Source organism: Hylaeus anthracinus, unplaced genomic scaffold (assembly GCF_026225885.1).
Source record: "Hylaeus anthracinus isolate JK02 unplaced genomic scaffold, UHH_iyHylAnth1.0_haploid 11981, whole genome shotgun sequence".
Classification (NCBI taxonomy): domain Eukaryota; kingdom Metazoa; phylum Arthropoda; class Insecta; order Hymenoptera; family Colletidae; genus Hylaeus; species Hylaeus anthracinus.
Window position 1 is genome coordinate 9,315,059 of NW_026534329.1, and position 17,066 is coordinate 9,332,124.

At 58.7% G+C, this 17,066-nt stretch overlaps 1 protein-coding gene across 1 annotated transcript; it reads left to right on the top strand.

The window, feature by feature from the left end:
- The first annotated feature begins 1,663 nt into the window (after window positions 1-1,663).
- Window positions 1,664-2,065, top strand: LOC128885599 (uncharacterized). The gene has a single exon (XM_054139697.1). The coding sequence runs from the start codon at window positions 1,664-1,666 to the stop codon at window positions 2,063-2,065; it is 402 nt and encodes a 133-aa protein (XP_053995672.1).
- The last annotated feature ends 15,001 nt before the right edge of the window (window positions 2,066-17,066 follow it).

Sequence of the window (17,066 nt, forward strand, 5' to 3'; positions counted from 1 at the left end):
CGGCGTGCGGTTGCAGGATGTCGGCGTCACCGGCGTCCGGTACCGCAAAGGGCAGACTGGGTCCTCCATCTTGGAGATCCCGGGCCCGGACAGCGCTGCTGGGACGGACCGCCTGGCCGCTCGCTTGGCGGAGCTGTTCGCCGGCACGGACGTAAGGGTGTCCAGGCCTATTAAGACCGCCGAAGCGCGAGTTAGCGGCCTTGGACGAGTACGTCACGGCTGGCGGCCTGGCGGCGGCAGTTGCCGGCGTCACCGAGTGCCGGGTGGACGATGTCCACACCGGCATCGTCCGGTTGTCCGGGTTCGGGCTCGGCGCCGTCTGGCTGCGCTGCCCGGCGGCTCCCATGAGGACCCTCCTGGCTACTGGCCGCCTACTCGTAGGCTGGTCGTCGGCCAGGGGTCCGGAGGATCTGGGACGTCCACAGTGGTGGCTCTGACCCACTGTGGATCCGTTCTCTCTATTTGAGGGATGTCGTAGGTCTAAAACCCTCTCTCCCCACCTTCTCGTGGTGGACCCTGAGGGCGAACGTAGTTGTGCGCCGCTAACGAGAAGAGGGGTACGCGGCGGGAAGTAGCTTCTGTGATGTGTGAGGCGATGCCGGCGGGATCTTCGGATCCTGGCAGGGCCTCCCAAGCCGGTAAGGCTTACACTGAGTAGGGATGAAAATCGCTGTACAGGGACGAGGAGAGGTCGTTCCCTGGCGGTGGCCCTCTGGGAGTGCTCCCCTCGTGGGTAGGCTTTGCTTTCGGTCGCTCACGTGAGGGGCCGATGTGCGCCTGCGCTGCCGAGGAGGTAGCGACGCCCGGGATCAGGAGGCAGCCCCTTCAGGACCCCGACCGGGTAGTGCGCGGTGAGGTGCAGGTGTCGGAGCCTGCACCTGCTACGGGCGGGTCCCCCCTGTACGGAATTCCCGGGATCGGGGGGGGGGGGGACGTATAGGACGGGCCCCGGGGAACTGGGGTAGGGGGTACTGTCTTTCGTTAGGCAGGCCCCCCGAGGGTACACCCGTTCTCGTCCTGCGGCCCGCCCCACCGCGCACGATGCGCTAGTAAACCTTAAAACATGGATCATTTAAAAAATATAGGAAGCGTTGTAGCCGGGTAGTCCGGTGAGTGCAGGGGTGGAGAAACCGGGGTGGTGGATGTTCTTGGACCATCCAGGTCTGGGACATCGAGCGGGGCACGCGAGTGCTTCGTGGTGTTAGAAGGGCTGCCGCGCTCGGAAGCGGTCGCGGAGGAAGGCGCTTCAACGAAGCTCAGCTCTAGGGCATCGTCGACACGTGGGCTGAGGGCTGCTGGTTCGTCAGCATCCGGTCTGTCCGCGGGCAGGCTCCCGGCTGGGCGATGCTGAGGACGATGACGTCTCCGTGACGTCCATGTCCTCGGTATCTTGCGCCGGGGTCAAGCGCCGGGTTGGTATACATCGGCCCGCGTCGCCCCCGGTGACTCGGGCGTCGGCCAAACGAGCCCAAAGTAAAGATGCCTCGCCCCCTGTGGACATCGACGGTCCGCCTGCCGCCCTGTGGGACAGGGTGCTGGCGGAGAACCGAGCCCTCAGGGGGGAGAACGCGTCCTTCCGCCGGGATGTCGAGGGTCTCCGAGAGGTGGTTTCCCTCCCCCCACCCACGCAGCCGTCTGAGAGAGGTCCTGTGCCGGCCTAAAAATGGCGCACAGGGCTTCCCTTGGTGTATTGCAGGCCAACCTGAACCACTGCCGCCGGGCACAGGACCTTATGGTCCACTGCCTGGCGGAGTGTCGGGTTGGCCTAGCGGTAGCTACGGAGCTGTACCAAGTCCTCGACCATCCACACTGGTTCGGGGACGAGGACGGCCTCGTGGCGGTGTGGTGCCGCCGCCACTCGGCGTCCGTCCCCCCCTGCACCGTCATCGAACGGGGCAGGGGGATGATTTTGGTAAAATGGGGAACGTTCGTAGTCGCTGGATGCTACAATTCTCCCAACTGTGGCTCCGCAGAATTCGGGAGGTATTTGGACCGGCTTGGGGCTTTGGTAGCCCCCTACATGGCCGATCCGGTGCCTCAATGCAAGGTCTACCGCATGGGGTAACCCAGGAACCAATTCCCGCGGCGGAGTCCTACAGGATTGGGCGGAGGAAGTGGAGCTCCAGTTGCTAAACCGGGGCAACGTACCAACGTGCGTGAGGTGGAACGGCTGGTCCATCGTGAACGTATCGTTTGCATCAGGCGCCGCCTCACGCTGAGTGTCTAACTGACGGGTCTGGGAGGTTGAAACGTTGTCGGACCACAGCTACGTCCTTATGAACGTGGGGAACCGCCAGCGGACGTCCCCCTCCGACGTAGCATCCCTTCAACGTCGGGCCCGGATGGAGTACCCGTAGCCTGCTAGCTTTGGCCTTGGGAGTCCTCGGCCCGGCGTACAGAAGCGTTTTGGACGCTAACCTAAGCCGGGGAACCTTCCCCACAGTGTGGAAAAAGGCGTGGCTGGTTCTCCTCCGGAAAGGTGGAAAACCCGCAGAGTGACCCTCTGCGTACCGGCCGGTGTGTCTTCTCGACGAGGCGGGCAAGCTGTTAGAAATAATCATAGCTGCCCGCCTCCTCGAGCACCTGTCGCGCGGTGGTCCCGACCTCAGCGACAGCCAGTATGGCTTCCGGAGAGGGCGCTCGACGATTGACGCGTTAGAGCGTCTTCGCCTCCTCCGGGATGGGGCTGTCGCTCGGGGCAGAGTGTTGATCGCTGTTTTATTGGATATATCCAATGCTTTCAATGCCCTGCCCTGGAAGGAGATAGTAGGGGCGTTGGAATATTTCCAGGTGCCCTCCTATCAGGGAGCGTGAGGGCTGGAAGGGACTCGTCCGGGCATCGCCTGGTCGAGAACCCCGATGGATCTGATGTTCCACCAATATCCGTTCGAGTTTGCTCGGACAATGAGGGGAACTTTGGAGAAGTTGGGGGCCCGACTGGCCCAAGTCCACTCATCGCACCTCTACGTGGTGCTCCTGGGCTTCTGCATCAATAGTCGAGACTCGCTTGCGAGCACCGATTTGCTGAATGCGGAGGGCGAAAGCGATGAGTTGGGAAGGCGAAGAGTGGTCGTTCCCGCGCGGTGGCCCACTGGGAGTGCTCTCCCCTGTGCGCTGGCTTTGCTTTTGCTGGCCTCAGGGGGAGGGGGGGGGCGATGTGTGCTTGCACTGCCGAGGTGGTAGTGCCGCGCGGGATCAGGAACCGGCCCCTGCGGGACTTCGACCAAGTAGTGCGCGGTGAGATGCGGGTGTCGGAGCCTGCACCTGTTACAGGCGGGTGCCCCCCGGTGCGGTATTCCCGGGGGGTTAAATGCGAAGGACGGGCCCCGGGGAACTGGGGTAGGGGGGCATGTTTTTCGTTAGGCATGTCCCCCGAGGGTACACCCGTTCCCGTCCAGCAGCCTGCACCGCCGCGCACGATGCGCCGGTAAACCTTAAATCATGGAAAATTTATTTAAAACCGTAGGAATCAGTGGAGCCGGATCGGCCGGCGAGAGCAGGGGTGGAGTTACCCCGGTTCGGGAAGTCGAGATGAGCCACCAGTCGACTGGTGGTGGTGGTAGTGAAGAAGGAGCGGAGGGGCAGAGCCTCCGAAGCGAGGGTCCTGGGTCCGGGGCAGTTGCGGCAGCCGACACTGCAATGGAGGCTAGTCGGCGAACCCGTGCTGCCGGCTCCTCGCGAGAGGAGGGCCCCCCATGGCCGCGGTTCGTCCTCCACCAGATCGGGGGGAGTCCTCGCGAGGAAGACATGCGGTCGGTAGGCTCGAGGGTGTCGAGCCTCCGGTCGGCGAAGCGCGGGATTCCGGCGGTTGATGCGGACGACGCTGACGCCTCTACCGCTCGATCGAACGGGGCGAAAAGGTCCCGCTACCGAGACCCGGCCCCTACGGTGGCTATGCGCCGGAAGGCGTTGAGGGGTCTCCTGCAGGGGGAGCTGCTGGCCGCGGTGGTTGACGCGAGTCGCGTGGTGGAGGTCGCCGCGGCGAGTAGCTCCAACCCGAAGAGCACGGCCATCCGTGCCTTCAAGGACGCGGCTAGGGAGATCGAGGCTGCGGTCAGAGAGCTGGAGGCGAGGAACATGCCTCATGGACCCTGCGGTTCCCTCTCCTCGGCGGCGCAGGAGCCCATTGGAGAGATGGAGGCTCTCCAGGCGGAGAACGCAGCTCTCCGACAGGAGATCCGGGAACAAAAGGAGTCCCTGGATGCTCTCCGAGGAGAGCTGTTAGCTATGAAGCGCCGGTGGGATGCACCCTCTGCCGGGGGAGCGGGCGCTCTGATGGGCCAGATTGGGGCGCTTATTAATGCGGAATTCGCGGCAATACGCGGAGAGCTCCGACTGGGTCGGCGGGGTGCCCCCTCTCCTCCTCATGCGAGGAGCTATGCGTCGGCGACGGGGGGACGGGTCCCCTCCACCGCGGTGCCGACGACAGGGGTTCCTCGGGGCGTGGCGGTACCTTCTCCCCCCGTTAAAAGGGAGAAGAGGAGGAGGAAAAAGAAGAAAAAGGCTCCTTTTCTTCTTCCGACCCTTGCTCCTCCGCCGCCGCTTGTGCCTCCTCCACCGAGGGAACCACCTGTGGCTCCGGCCATGCCTGGGAAGCATGGACCCAGGTCCTTGGCCGGAAAGCCAGGAGGAAGGAGAGAGTGCCGCGGTAGCCACTCCCCCGGCCGCAACGAAGGCAACTGGGAGAGCTTTGACGGGGAGGACCCAGAAGAGCGGGCCTCCTCGCGTAGTGCCTCCCCCGCGAACGGCGGCGGTGACGATCACCGTTCTGGAGGGGAGATACGCGACATACGAGGAGGCCGTGCGAGTGGCTCGCCGGGGCATTGACCTGGCGGCGCTCGGTATTGAGGCCCTCTCGTGAAAGAGGGCTGTGACCGGGGGCCTGATCATTCAGGTTCCCGGTGCTGAGGGTGCCACCAGGGCCGATGCCCTGGCGGACAAAATGAAGACGGTGCTGGGGGGGATGAACGTAAAGGTGCCCAGACCCGTCAAGAAAACGGAATTCCTCCTGACGGGACTGGACGTCTCCGTCACCCCCCAGGAGATAGCGCTGGCGGTAGCAGCCATCGGGAAATGTTCCCCGGATTCCGTGAGGGTGGGGTCCCTTAAGATCCCCCCCTCCGGAATGGGAACTATATGGGTGCAATGCTCGGCCGCGGTGGCTGTCGCCGTTCAAAAGGCGGGCACAATAAGGGTGGGGTGGTCTGCAGCCCGGGTGGTGGTGCTGGCCGCGAGACCGCTTCAGTGCTACCGCTGCCTTGCGCCGGGCGCAGGACCTTTTCGTCCAATGCCTGGCGGAGTCGCAGGTTGGCCTGGCGGTGGCCGCGGAGCCCTATCGAGTCCCCGAACATCCGCACTGATTCGGGGACGAGGCGGGCTCCGTGGCGATGTGGTGCCGAGTGGGTCGTGGTGTGCCCCCCTGTTCCGTGGTCTAACGGGGCAGGGGTATGATCTTGGTAAGATGGGGAAGGTTTTTGGTCGTTGGGTGCTACTGTTCACCAAACAGTGGCTCCGCCGAATTCGAGAGGTATTTGGACCGGCTGGGTGCTATGATGGCCCCGCATTTAGCCGGTCTGGTGCTGGTTCTGGGCAATCTCAACGCCCGATCTACGGATTGGGGGAACCCCAGAACCGGACCTCGCGGCGGAGCCCTAGAAACTTGGCTGGAGGGGCACGGACTACTGGTGTTGAACTGGGGGTCCGTCCCAACATGCGTGAGGTGGAACGAATGGTCAATCGTGGGTATAACGTTGGCCACCCCGGCCGCTTCGCGCCGGGTGTCTAATTGGCGGGTGTGGGGATGGGAAACCCTCTCCGACCACTGCTATATCCTGATGGATGTGGCGGTGGTCTCAGAACCGCCATTGGACACGCCCCTCCGTAGTGGCACCCGTCCAGCGCCCAGATGGGCGCTGAAACGACTGGACGAGGACCTATTGAGGGCCGTTATTATCGGTACTGCCTGGCCAAAGAGCGCGGAGCGGAAGAGGGGGCCGAATGGATCCGGAGAACGTTGCAAATGATTTGCGATGCCCCGGATCCGGGATCGTCCCCAGAAAAGAAGTGTGTACTGGTGGTCGGGCGAGTTGACCGAGCTCCATAGGGAGGCCAACCGTGCCCGACGCCGGTACACCCGCGCTCGTCGCCGCCATTTTCATGGTGGCGACCAGTAACCGATGGTCGCCGACCTGTACGAGGTGTACAGGTCGGCGGCTGAAGCCCTCAAGCGGGGTACTACCTCGGCCAAGGCTGTAGCCTGGGACGCTCTCCTGTCAACCGTGACGAAGGATCCGTGGGGGCGCCCTTATAAGGTCGTGCTCAATAAACTTCGACCTTGGGCGCCCCCTATAACGGAGCAGCTGGATCCGGAGCTCTTGGGACGTGTCGTCTTCACGTTATTCCCCCCGATGATTCGGGGTGGGCGGAGACGACGCGTCTACCGGCTCCGACCGTTGAATGGTCGGAGGAGCTCCGGGTCAGCCATGGAGAGCTATCCCTAGCCATCCGGGCACTCCAGGACAAAGGCGCCAAAGCGCCTGGTCTAGATGGAGTGCCTGGAAAAATTATGGCCTTAGCCGTGGGCGAGGTCCTCGCCCCGGCATACATGGAAGTGCTAAGTTCTCACATGTCCCGGGAAACCTTCCCCAAGGTATGGAAAAAGGCGAGTCTGGTCCTCCTCCGTAAGAAGGGTAAGCCCGCAGAGTCTCCTTCTGCTTACCGGATGATGTGTCTCCTCGATAAGGCGGGTAAGTTGTTCGAAAGATTAATTGCCGCCCGCCTCATTGAGCACCTGTCCCAGGTGGTCCTGATCTCAGCGACGGCCAGTTTGGATTCCGGAGGGGGCGCTCTACAATAGATGCCCTTGAGCGTCTGCGCCTCCTCCGCGAAGGAGCCGTCGCTGCAGGCGGGGTGTTGATTGCGGTGTCGTTGGATATTTCTAACGCTTTCAACTCCCTGCCCTGGAGGGAGATAGTAGGGGCGCTCGAATATTTCGAGGTGCCCCTCTATCTCCGCGAGGTGATTCGGGACTTCCTTTGCGACAGGGAGGTCGAGTTCACTGGTCGGTCCGGTAATCGGATGAGAAGGGAGATACACCGCGGGGTCCCGCAGGGCTCGGTCCTTGGACCGCTACTGTGGGACCTAGCGTATGACGCGGTGTTGCGGGCTGTTCTTCAGCCTGATACGGGTGTCATCTGCTATGCGGATGACACCCTGCTTTATGCGGAGGGGGAGAACTGGAGGAGGACCAGGGCACTCGCGGATAACGCCCTGGACTGCGTGGTTGGTCGGATCTCCTCCGCTCCGGCCGCCTCCTGGCGGCTGCAGACGCGTCTGGCACCGGCGCTGATTCTGACGGGTCAGACAGCTCGCTGTGGTCGGCGCGCTCCCTGCAGTCGCCGCTAAGGAGGAAGCGAGGTCGACCCCCTACTGCTGGGGATTGTGTCGGCCTCGCCGACGCTACGCGAAAGCCTAGCGAGAAGAAGCAGCGCCTGGCGATGGACGTCGCGGACCATTTAGTGTCCTCCGTCCGGATCTCCAGGTCTTGCAAGCCCCTCAAGGGCGAAAAGGATCTGGCGGCGCAGATGCGCCACGCGCCGACCGCCGTACTGGGCTCTCGGATTTTCGAGAGCTCAGGGACGGTCCTGAGGGTTGCGAAATGCTCCAACAACCTTCAGGGGCCGATGGTGCGCCAGCTGCAGATTGCAGCGGCCACCATCAGACACGCTGCCGTCGAACAGGCGAAGCGTGTCAAGACCTCGGTCCGGGAGGTAGAGCTGGAGCGGACGGTCGCCGAGCTCAGAGCCCGCGTGACCGAACTGGAAGCCCGGCTTGCGTGGGGTCCGGTCGCGCCTACCGTGGTGCCGTCGGTGCCGCCGCCCGTCGATCCGGCGGTATCGGTGCCGGTGCCCCCATCGCGGCCGAGTGCGCCCTCGACGGCGAGGTCGAGTCGGCCTGCTGCCTCGAGGCCTGCGCCCGCCGGTCCGTCGCGGAAGCCTGCGATGGACGGCGCGACCCTCGCGCCGTGCGTGGACGTCGAAGGCCTCATCCGTCGCCTCTGCGGCGAGATGGAGGTGCGCCTCGCGGCACGCCTGGGGGCGGTCTCGATAGTGGCTGCCGCGAGCGGGGCTTCTGCGGGTCCCTCCTAACCTGGCCCCTCGGCGGTGGGGAGCCGCCCCGGGACAGTCAGCGGGGAGCCTGCGAAAAAGAAGAGAGGCAGGAAGAGGAGTGGGAAGAATCAAGCGGGTGGTGCCGCTGCCCATCCTGCTCCGGTCTTACCGGGCCGTGACCGGCCCCGTGCCGCGCTTGCCCCAGCTGCGTCCCGGGCGAGGCCTCCGCCCTGACCCGCTGGTACCCGAGACATGGTCGAAGGTGCTCGGACGCAAGGAGAGGCGTACGGAGGCGGCACGTTCTCGCACTCGCGGGGCGTGGCCGGCTGGAGCTCCGGCCGGGCCGCGGGTTCGTCCGGCGCGTGCGCTGAAGAGGGCGGCGGTATCCCTCATCGTTCCCCCGGGCAGCGCCATGACCTATTCAGAGGTCATGGCAAAGGCGGTCGCTGGCGTGCGGTTACGGGATGTCGGGGTAACCGGCAGATCCCGGGTCCGGACAGCGCTGCCGGGGCGGCCCGCCTGGCCGATCGCCTGGCGGAGCTGTTCGCCGCCACGGACGTGCAGGTGTCCAGGCCGATTAAATCCGCCGAGGCGCAGGTTAGCGGCCTGGACGAATCCGTCACGGCCGACGGCGTGGCGGCGGCAGTTACCGCGGTAACCGGGTGCCCGGTGGCCGGGGTCCAGACCGGCATCATCCGGCGTTCCGGGTCCGGGCTGGGCACCGTCTGGCTCCGCTGCCCGGCGGCTGCCATGAGGGCCCTCCTGGCGGCTGGCCGCCTGCTCGTCCGCCCGAGTGGAGGCCTCACCCTCGCGAGCCCTCCGATGCTTCAGGTGCCTGGAGCTAGGGCACGTGCGGCAGAAATGCCCCCTCAAAGCGGACCGCGGGGACCGGTGCGGGCCACCGGGCACGTGAGTGCACGGCGCCCATGCGATGCCCGGTCTGTGCTGACCAGGGCAGGCCAGCCGACCACCGGCTCGGGGCCAGAACATGTGCCCCTCTACCGCCAAAGTAGGGGAGGAGGGCTCGCGTGACGACTCCGAATTCGGGCGAATCTACGCCGGTCGATCGACCGGCGGTGAGATCGCCCTCTGCGATGGAGTGAGGATTCGGCCTGGGGGAGGCCATGGACATGGCCTAAAGTTCATGCCCCCGGTCCGGATTCTCCAAGCCAACCTCAACCACTCGGCCAGGGCGCAGAACTTATTTATCCACTGCCTGGCCAAGCTAGGTGTTGGGTTGGCGGCCGCCGCGGAGCCATACCGCGTCGCCGACCGCCCGAACTGGGTGGCCGACGCGTTGGGCTCCATGGTGATAGTGAGCAGCGACACCGCGACCCTCCGCGGGTTCGTCGGGGCGGAGTGCGGCGGCCTGGCCCTGATCGGGGTCTACGATCCTTCGAGTGCCCCCCTCGCGGCGATCGAGTGGCTGCTGGACGGGGTCCGGGACGCATTGTCCCGCTCTCCAGTAGCCCGAACGCTCGTGCTGGGCGACTTCAACGCCAAGTCCACGGCGTGGGGTGGCCCGGCAACGGACGCGAGGGGTCGGGCGGTACTGGAGTGGGCGGCGAGCGCGGACCTCTGGCTGCTTAACCGAGGGTCCGTGAGCACGTGCGTGCGGTGGCAGGGCGAGTTAATCGTCGACTTGTGGGCGACGCCTGCCGCCTCGCGTCTCGTGTCGGGATGGGGGATAGCGGAGGAGGTGGAGTCCGTTAGGATGCCCCGTCTGGACCGGTCGCGGACGTCGATCGGGAAGCTGACTGGTTTCGGGAGTCATTGACGGCGGCGTGCGACGCCGCCATGCCCCGAGCCAAGAAGCTCCGGAGGCGGGCCGCTTACTGGTGGAGCGACGAGATTGCCGCGTTACGTGCTACATGCAGCGCGGCGCGACGTCGCTTCACGAGGGCCGCCGGAGACGGAACCGCGACCCGGCGAGTGAGGCGGCACTGTATGAGGTCTACCGAGAGGCCACAGTGGACCTCCAGCGTGCCATTAGGAAGGCCAAGGCGAGCGACTGGGGAGAGCTCCTCGGGACTCTGGACAAGGATCCATGGGGGCGGCCCTACCGCATCGTGCTGGGCCGCATGCGCCCCCCCCCCCTGTCACGGAGTCCCTCGACCCCCCCGTTCAGGAGCGTGTCGTGGATACCCTCTTTCCGGTAGATCCGGAGGAGGGTCCGCGGCCGCTCTTGCCGGCAGAGGCCAGTAACCGGTCCACCGGCCTGGGGGTCACCGAGGGGGAACTCGTGATGGCCGTCAGGCGAATGGTGGCCAGGAATACGGCACCAGGGCCCGACGGCATTCCTGGGCGGGCGCTCGCTTTGGCGCTGCGCGTCCTGGGTCCCCGGCTCAGGCGGCTGTTTGACGGCTGCCTAGAGTCGGGGCGGGTTCCGCAAGCCTGGAAGCAGGCCCGGATGGTCCTTATCCCCAAAAAGGGGAAGCCCGCGGATTCGACCTCCGCGTATCGGCCGATCTGCATCCTCGACGAGGCGGGCAAGCTTTTCGAGCGTGTGCTCGCTGCCCACCTGTCGAGGGGCCTGTCCGACGGGAGTATGCAGTTGGCTAACTGCCAATACGGTTTCCGCAAGGGCCGGTCGACGATTGATGCGATCGACCACGTCCATGCCTTCGCGGACCAAGCGGTCTCCCGGGGTGGGGTGGCGTTGGCAATTAGTCTCGATATCGCCAACGCATTTAACACCCTGCCCTGGGGCACGATCCGGGAGGCGCTCCGAGAACACGGAGTGCCTCCATATCTACGGGTCGTGTTAGCCGACTACCTGTCGGACAGGTAGATCGAGTACCCTGGCAGAGGCGGGGTACCGATACGTCGGAGGGTCAGCCGAGGCGTGTCCCAGGGGTCCGTTTTAGGACCCCTGTTATGGAACTTTGGGTACGACTCAGTGTTGCGCGGGCTCCTCCCACCCGGTGTCTTTGTGGTCTGCTACGCAGACGACACGTTGATCATCGCGGTAGGTTGGGATGGGACCAGGGTCCACAGGTTGACGAAACTAGCGGCCGCGATCGTGGTCGCGAGGATCCAGGCTCTGGGTCTACGGATCTCGCCGCAAAAGACGGAGGTAGTCATGCTTCATGGGCTACCTCTGACGCGGCGGGTCCCCCAGAGCTGGATCCGCGTGGGTGATGCGGCTGTCCGGGTCGAGGGCCGGATGAAGTATCTGGGCCTCGACCTGGACGGCCGGTGGCGCTGGGAGGGGCATTTCGACCGCCTGGTCCCCCGAATATAGGCGGTGACGACCCTGTTGGGTCGTCTCCTGCCCAATCTCGGGGGGCCGGAAGAGAGGGTCCGCCGCCTATACCTGGGGGTCTTGCGATCCATGGCCCTATATGGGTCACCCGTATGGGCGCGCGACCTGGTGGCCTGCTGTCGTAGGCGGCACCTGCTGCGCCGCGTGCAGCGGCATATGGCCATCAGGATCGTGCGCGGATATTGCACGATCTCCCACGAGGCGGCGGCCGTCCTGGCGAGGGTCGTCCCCTTTGATTTTCAGGCGGAGGCACACGCCGACGTGTATCGGCGTGTGCAAGATCTCCGCCGGAACGAGGGCGATCCGCAGGACGAGGCGGTCGAAGCCTACCGGCGCCGAAGGTGGCAGCTGGCCCGCGAAAAGTGGCGGCGCCAGCTCTTGGAGAGCGGCGCCGCTTGAAAGAGGACGGTAACGGCGGTCCTGCCGAGCTTCGATGCTTGGCTGGACCGCCGACACGGGCGACTCACCTACCGGCTCACGCAGGTGCTCACCGGACATGGTTGTTTCGGTAAGTACCCGCACAAGGTGGTGGCGGAGGAGTCGCCCGCGTGCCACCAGTGCGGCGCGGAGCTGGACTCCGCGCAGCACTTGCTGGAGGAGTGCCCGGCCTTCTCGCGAGAGATGTCGTTTTGGCCATGGTCGAGAGCGAGAGGTCCTGGAACGCGATGTCGAGCGGGATCTGGAGCGCACCGATCCCGCTCGCATAGAGAGGAGGAGGTTGAGGCGGGCCAGGCGACGGCGGCTAGCTGCCGCCCCTGCCGCAGGGAGGACTGATCTCCCCCCGTAAACCATCACCTCCTCCTGGCAGTCTGCCGCGTAGGGCGGCCCTGCACACGTAGCCGGCGAGCTCAAGCTTTGGTCTCGCCGACTGCCAGCAGGGCCGCTGGGCATAGGGGAGGGGGTTCGTCACCCGACGCCCCCCCCCCCCCACTCTATCGAAACATGCCCGGGCTTACGCCACGGAGGGCCGTGGGCCCCACAGCGGCATATTTCTCTGTGGGTCGGGGAACAGAATACGCCCACAGTAATCCCTGCTTGTCGTAAGAGGCGACTAAAAGGGATGGGCGAGACCGGGGGCTGTGGCACCCGCGGTCAGGTGGGGAGGTATTCACTCCCCACCGGAGATGGCACTCCTCCCTTCATTGGGGGCGAAGAGGCGCGGGGGCGCACCGGTAGCGTTCGTAAGAGATCCTGGTGCCCCTCTCCAATGCGCCGTGGCCGGCCACCGTGAGGTTTTAGTGGGTATTCCTCTTGATATCAAATTAAGGGGCGAGTCCCACACTACCTTCTCCTTATGAGGGGGCTAAAAATATGGGTGAAGCCTGCCGCTGTGCACCTCGTGTCCGGGTGGAGAGTGGTAGAAATGCTTAGCGACCATCGATACATCGTTTTTGATATTTCCGCCACCCGCGGAACCATCTCACGCTGCGTCGGCACACGCCACGTCGATGGGCCCTGCAGCGCCTGGGTGAGACCGCGCTGATGGCGGCAGCCTTCGCCGAGACCTGGCCGGACGATCCGGCTGGACCAATCGCGGACGTCGATCGGGGAGCAGAATAATGCCGAGAGGCGGCGTGTTTTTTTTTTTTTTTTTTTTTTTTTTTTTTTTTTTTTTTTTTAACAGTGTAATGATGTAACGGGTGTAAATAGCATAACATAAAATATAATGAATATAAATAACGTAGCAAATATAAATAGTAAAATTTAATGAAGGTGAATAACTTAAATTAAAATATAATTGATATAGTTAATGTTTAATAGTTGGGGTGGGGGGGTCGTTGGTTGTTGTACCATAATTCGCGGCCGCACCGCCAGCTCTGCCCAGGGTATAAGGTAGATCGTTCTTATGCAACCGAGGCATTCCTCCAGGTTGCCTGGGTTGAGTGCCCGTCTCCTACACTCCGAGCAGCGGACCGCCGTGTGCGCCAGACGACCTTCTCGCACCAGCTGGTGTACGTGCGTCGGTGTATAATTCCTCGCCTTCCCTTCTGAAAAGGCCCAATGGCACCCGTCGCAGACAATGGTGTCATCCGAAGCTACCCAGGACTGACTCTGGATACACTCCCTCCGCTTAAGGTTGGCCAGGGTAAAAGGCGTGAGCAGCCTCTCTGATGGGGTGACCAGCGGAGGCATTTGTGTTTAAGTTGTTTAAGATATAAAGAAGGGAAAAGAAACTTAGTTAATTATGGGTTATTACTAGGGCAGCGTTGGTCTCGTTGTTCTTAATTTATGTGGTTTTTTTAAGATACATGCCATTCAGATAATAAATAAAAGAACATCTTCTTCTTTTATTTATTATTTATTCATATGGTAAATTATGTTGAGGAGAAAAAAGTTTTTGATGATGACTCGAAAGGGGCCATGCGACAGTTTATATAGCGGGTGATTTGGGTATAAGTGGGGAAGAATATGTGGCTTCTGATTGGATTTGCTTTACCTGTTGCCTTTAGAAAAAATGTGCTTGCGTTGTCTTTCCCGATGGCACTGCTGCGATTGCGGGACGTGTACTTGGAATTTCGGTAATTCATAGTGGAGGTGAGATCGTTGGCCTTATACCCGGTGTTCCGATGTTTCTTGCTCGTGTTTGTTCCTTTATTGTCATTTCTATTTCTTCTTTTGGTTTTCTACTAGGTTTGAATGTTTTTCCGCAAATGTGTTTAGAATTCCATTTAGTAATCCATAATATTCCTATTACAATGACCAGCACCCATATTGTAGCACCCCATAGGTCGTATAAGTTGTTAACCGCTCAGTACGGTGGTGCGTTGCCAGATCTTGCGCCTGGCGTTCGATTTCTTCTAGTGCGATATGTTCGTTTGCTTTATCTTGTGACAGTCCTATAGATATATCTTGTGCCTGGTAGTCAGATATTATTTTTACATGGTGCGGTGTCAAATCTAGTATTAATTGTGTTATGTTTAAGGTTAAAGGTGGCCTAAATGTTGAGTTTATTCGAAGTGTTATTGTCTCAGATGCGAGAAGTCTCAAGTTGTTGATTTGTGCCTGGCAGTTCTTTTTCAGTTTTAAAATTCCGGAGCCCTGTACTAGTTCATACCCTGCTGCGCGATGATTGCATTTAATTTTCACTGGCGTTGTCTCCCTGACAGAATACAACCACGTGTTTGGAGTTGAAAGGTGGTTAGTGATCGTATGAGTTGATTTTAAAGATCTGACGTTACATTTTTTCCATTCTATGGTTTGTTTGTGTTAAGATATTGGTTTCGCAAATCGGTGCTTCTTCTAGACTGTATAATGGTAATGTGAGTTGGCTAACATATTTATCGGGATGAATCTTGCATCCTTGCATAAAATTTTTCGTGGGCAGGAAGTATTCCTGATGGATCCTATTAATTGCCAGGAATGGTGTTTGTGGGACTACGACCATATCAGTAGATATTGTGAGATATAGGTTGAAAGGAAAGACATGGGTGTAAATGATAAAGGTTAAAAGGTGTTTTGTCCAGCAGAAGAATTTCTACTGATATTACTATTCTTCCATTCGAATAGACGGTGTTGATTGCAATTATTTTATAAAATTCCTCTGAATGTAGTTCCGTTAAAGATAGAGGGAATTCGTATGGTGTTGACTGATTTATCTGGGTGCACGTAGTTGCGAGTTGGTCGGGTGATAGTATTGCGGGGTGCAATATTCCTAATTTAGCAAACATTATTGCGTCTGTCAGTATTTGTAAAGCGTGAAGATATTCATCTACGTGTCTTGCTAACAGATTTGTCCAAGATATTGCGGGCATTTCTATCTCCATGTCTGCCTCGACTTCGTTGAGTTTCCGTAATCCTGTAGCTATTTCCTTTATTCTATTGCTCATTCTCAAGGATGAATTCCTGAGATTTAGTAGATCTTGGCGAATGCCTTGAAATTCTGATTTGACAATGTGTGTCTGATTACCCAGTAATTGTGATAAATGCGTTTGATCCCTGTAAATTTGATCTATTTCCTGATTGTAATATTTCGCGTCGTCCTCTGTAAGTGTTCTAAAAAGAGCGTTGCTAATTGTACCGATAAATCTTAGTGGTGTCGATCTTCGTGACTTGTAGTTACGAGTTTTGGCAGACTATAACGTAAGAGTTGTTCGTACCGATATGCGTCTATTATATTCTGTCCCATCTGTATTCTAAATACATCTACTGGGCAATTCTCCCAGTTATGAGTGTTACAAATCGTTTTGATTTTCTCTACATGCGGTTGTATGTGTGGTCTTATGTCGAGTATGTCTTGTATATCTAAGGCGGTTGTTATTTTCCATTTGGCATGAAAGATTCGGAGTACCCGTAGCTCCTTATAATATAGGCCTGGATTGTTTTTTAATGGCAAAATCTCATAGTCTCCTTCAATTTCGTTGGCCGTACTAAAAGTCCACAGGATATAGCAAAGCATTAACATGATTTGCGTAGTCGACATTTTGCTGTTGAGAAAAAAACTTAAGTAAAATTCCATGCCGATATTGTCTCGTGTTATGAGAAATTGCTAATTGAGTATATAGTTTAGTGACAAGCGTGCCGATGGAATTTGCCGTCAGCTATTTTGCATCGTTGGCTCGGGCGATTTGCGGGTCGACGATTGCAGTTTGAAAAATTTGCTGATCGATTAGGGGTATGAAGGACTTTATGTCATTTAAACCGTTGTTCGATTTCGTTATTTGTATTTTAAAAAAACCTTCTTATTGGTGCCGATTTTATTATTAACAAGATTTTGAAAGAGAATTTTAACTTATTGGCATCAATTTTGTTATTTGTCTTTGATAAGAGGAAAAAAAAGATTTTTAATTTATCTAGTTTCGTTACTATGTCAGTTATTGTTAACCGATATCAATTACCCTCAAGGCGGTTTTTCCTTTGTATAAGCATGCTTTAATTTGTCGAAGTGTTTCATGAATTTCTGACCGTTTCCCTTCACTAGAATCGCATTATTCTGATCCGTTATATCGCAAATTTTAAATGGTCCTTCGTAGTGTGAATCGAATTTTCCTACTCGTGGTTCTTTTAACACATAGACGAGATCATTTGGTTTGAAATTAATTTTGTTACTTCTACGGTCGTAGTATAATTTGGAACGTAATTTGCTGTCATCTATATTTTTCCGTGTTATTGAGCGAATTTCGTCTAATCGCTGTACCAAATTTTGTACATATGATGGATAAGTTAGAATTTCGTTACGAGACAACGGCGTAAATGGGTCCCTGGCTAGCTGACCGAATACTACTTCGTACGGGGTAAAGTTCGTCGCTTCGTGTACCGAAGTGTTGTACGAGTAGGTCCCAGTCTTCGTATCTTTCCAAATAGTGTTTTAAATATTCGGTAAGAACGATATGGCTCCTTTCTAGTGAGCCGTTAGTCTGGGGACGGTAACCAGATGTGGTAACGTGGTTTATTCTAAATACGCGAGCTATGCCTTGCATTAAATTATTGATGAAAGTTTTTCCGCGATCGGTCAGAATAGCGCGCGGTGCTCCGAAAATTGCGATGAAATAGCGCGACAAAGCGTCGGCGACGGTAAGCGCACGAATATCCAGTAATGGAATTGCCATACAGAATTTTGATAGTTGACATTGAATAGTTAAAATATGCCGATTTCCACTAGGGGTCATAGGGAGATGACCAACAGTGTCGAGAGCCACTTTGTCGAACGGTTTGGCTGGTGTATCCGTTATAAGCATTGGTTCACGAGTTTTTAT

Coding starts and splice junctions, on each gene's coding strand:
- LOC128885599 (XM_054139697.1), top strand. CDS start 1,664: ATGGCGCACAGGGCTTCCCTTGGTGTATTGCAGGCCAACCTGAACCAC.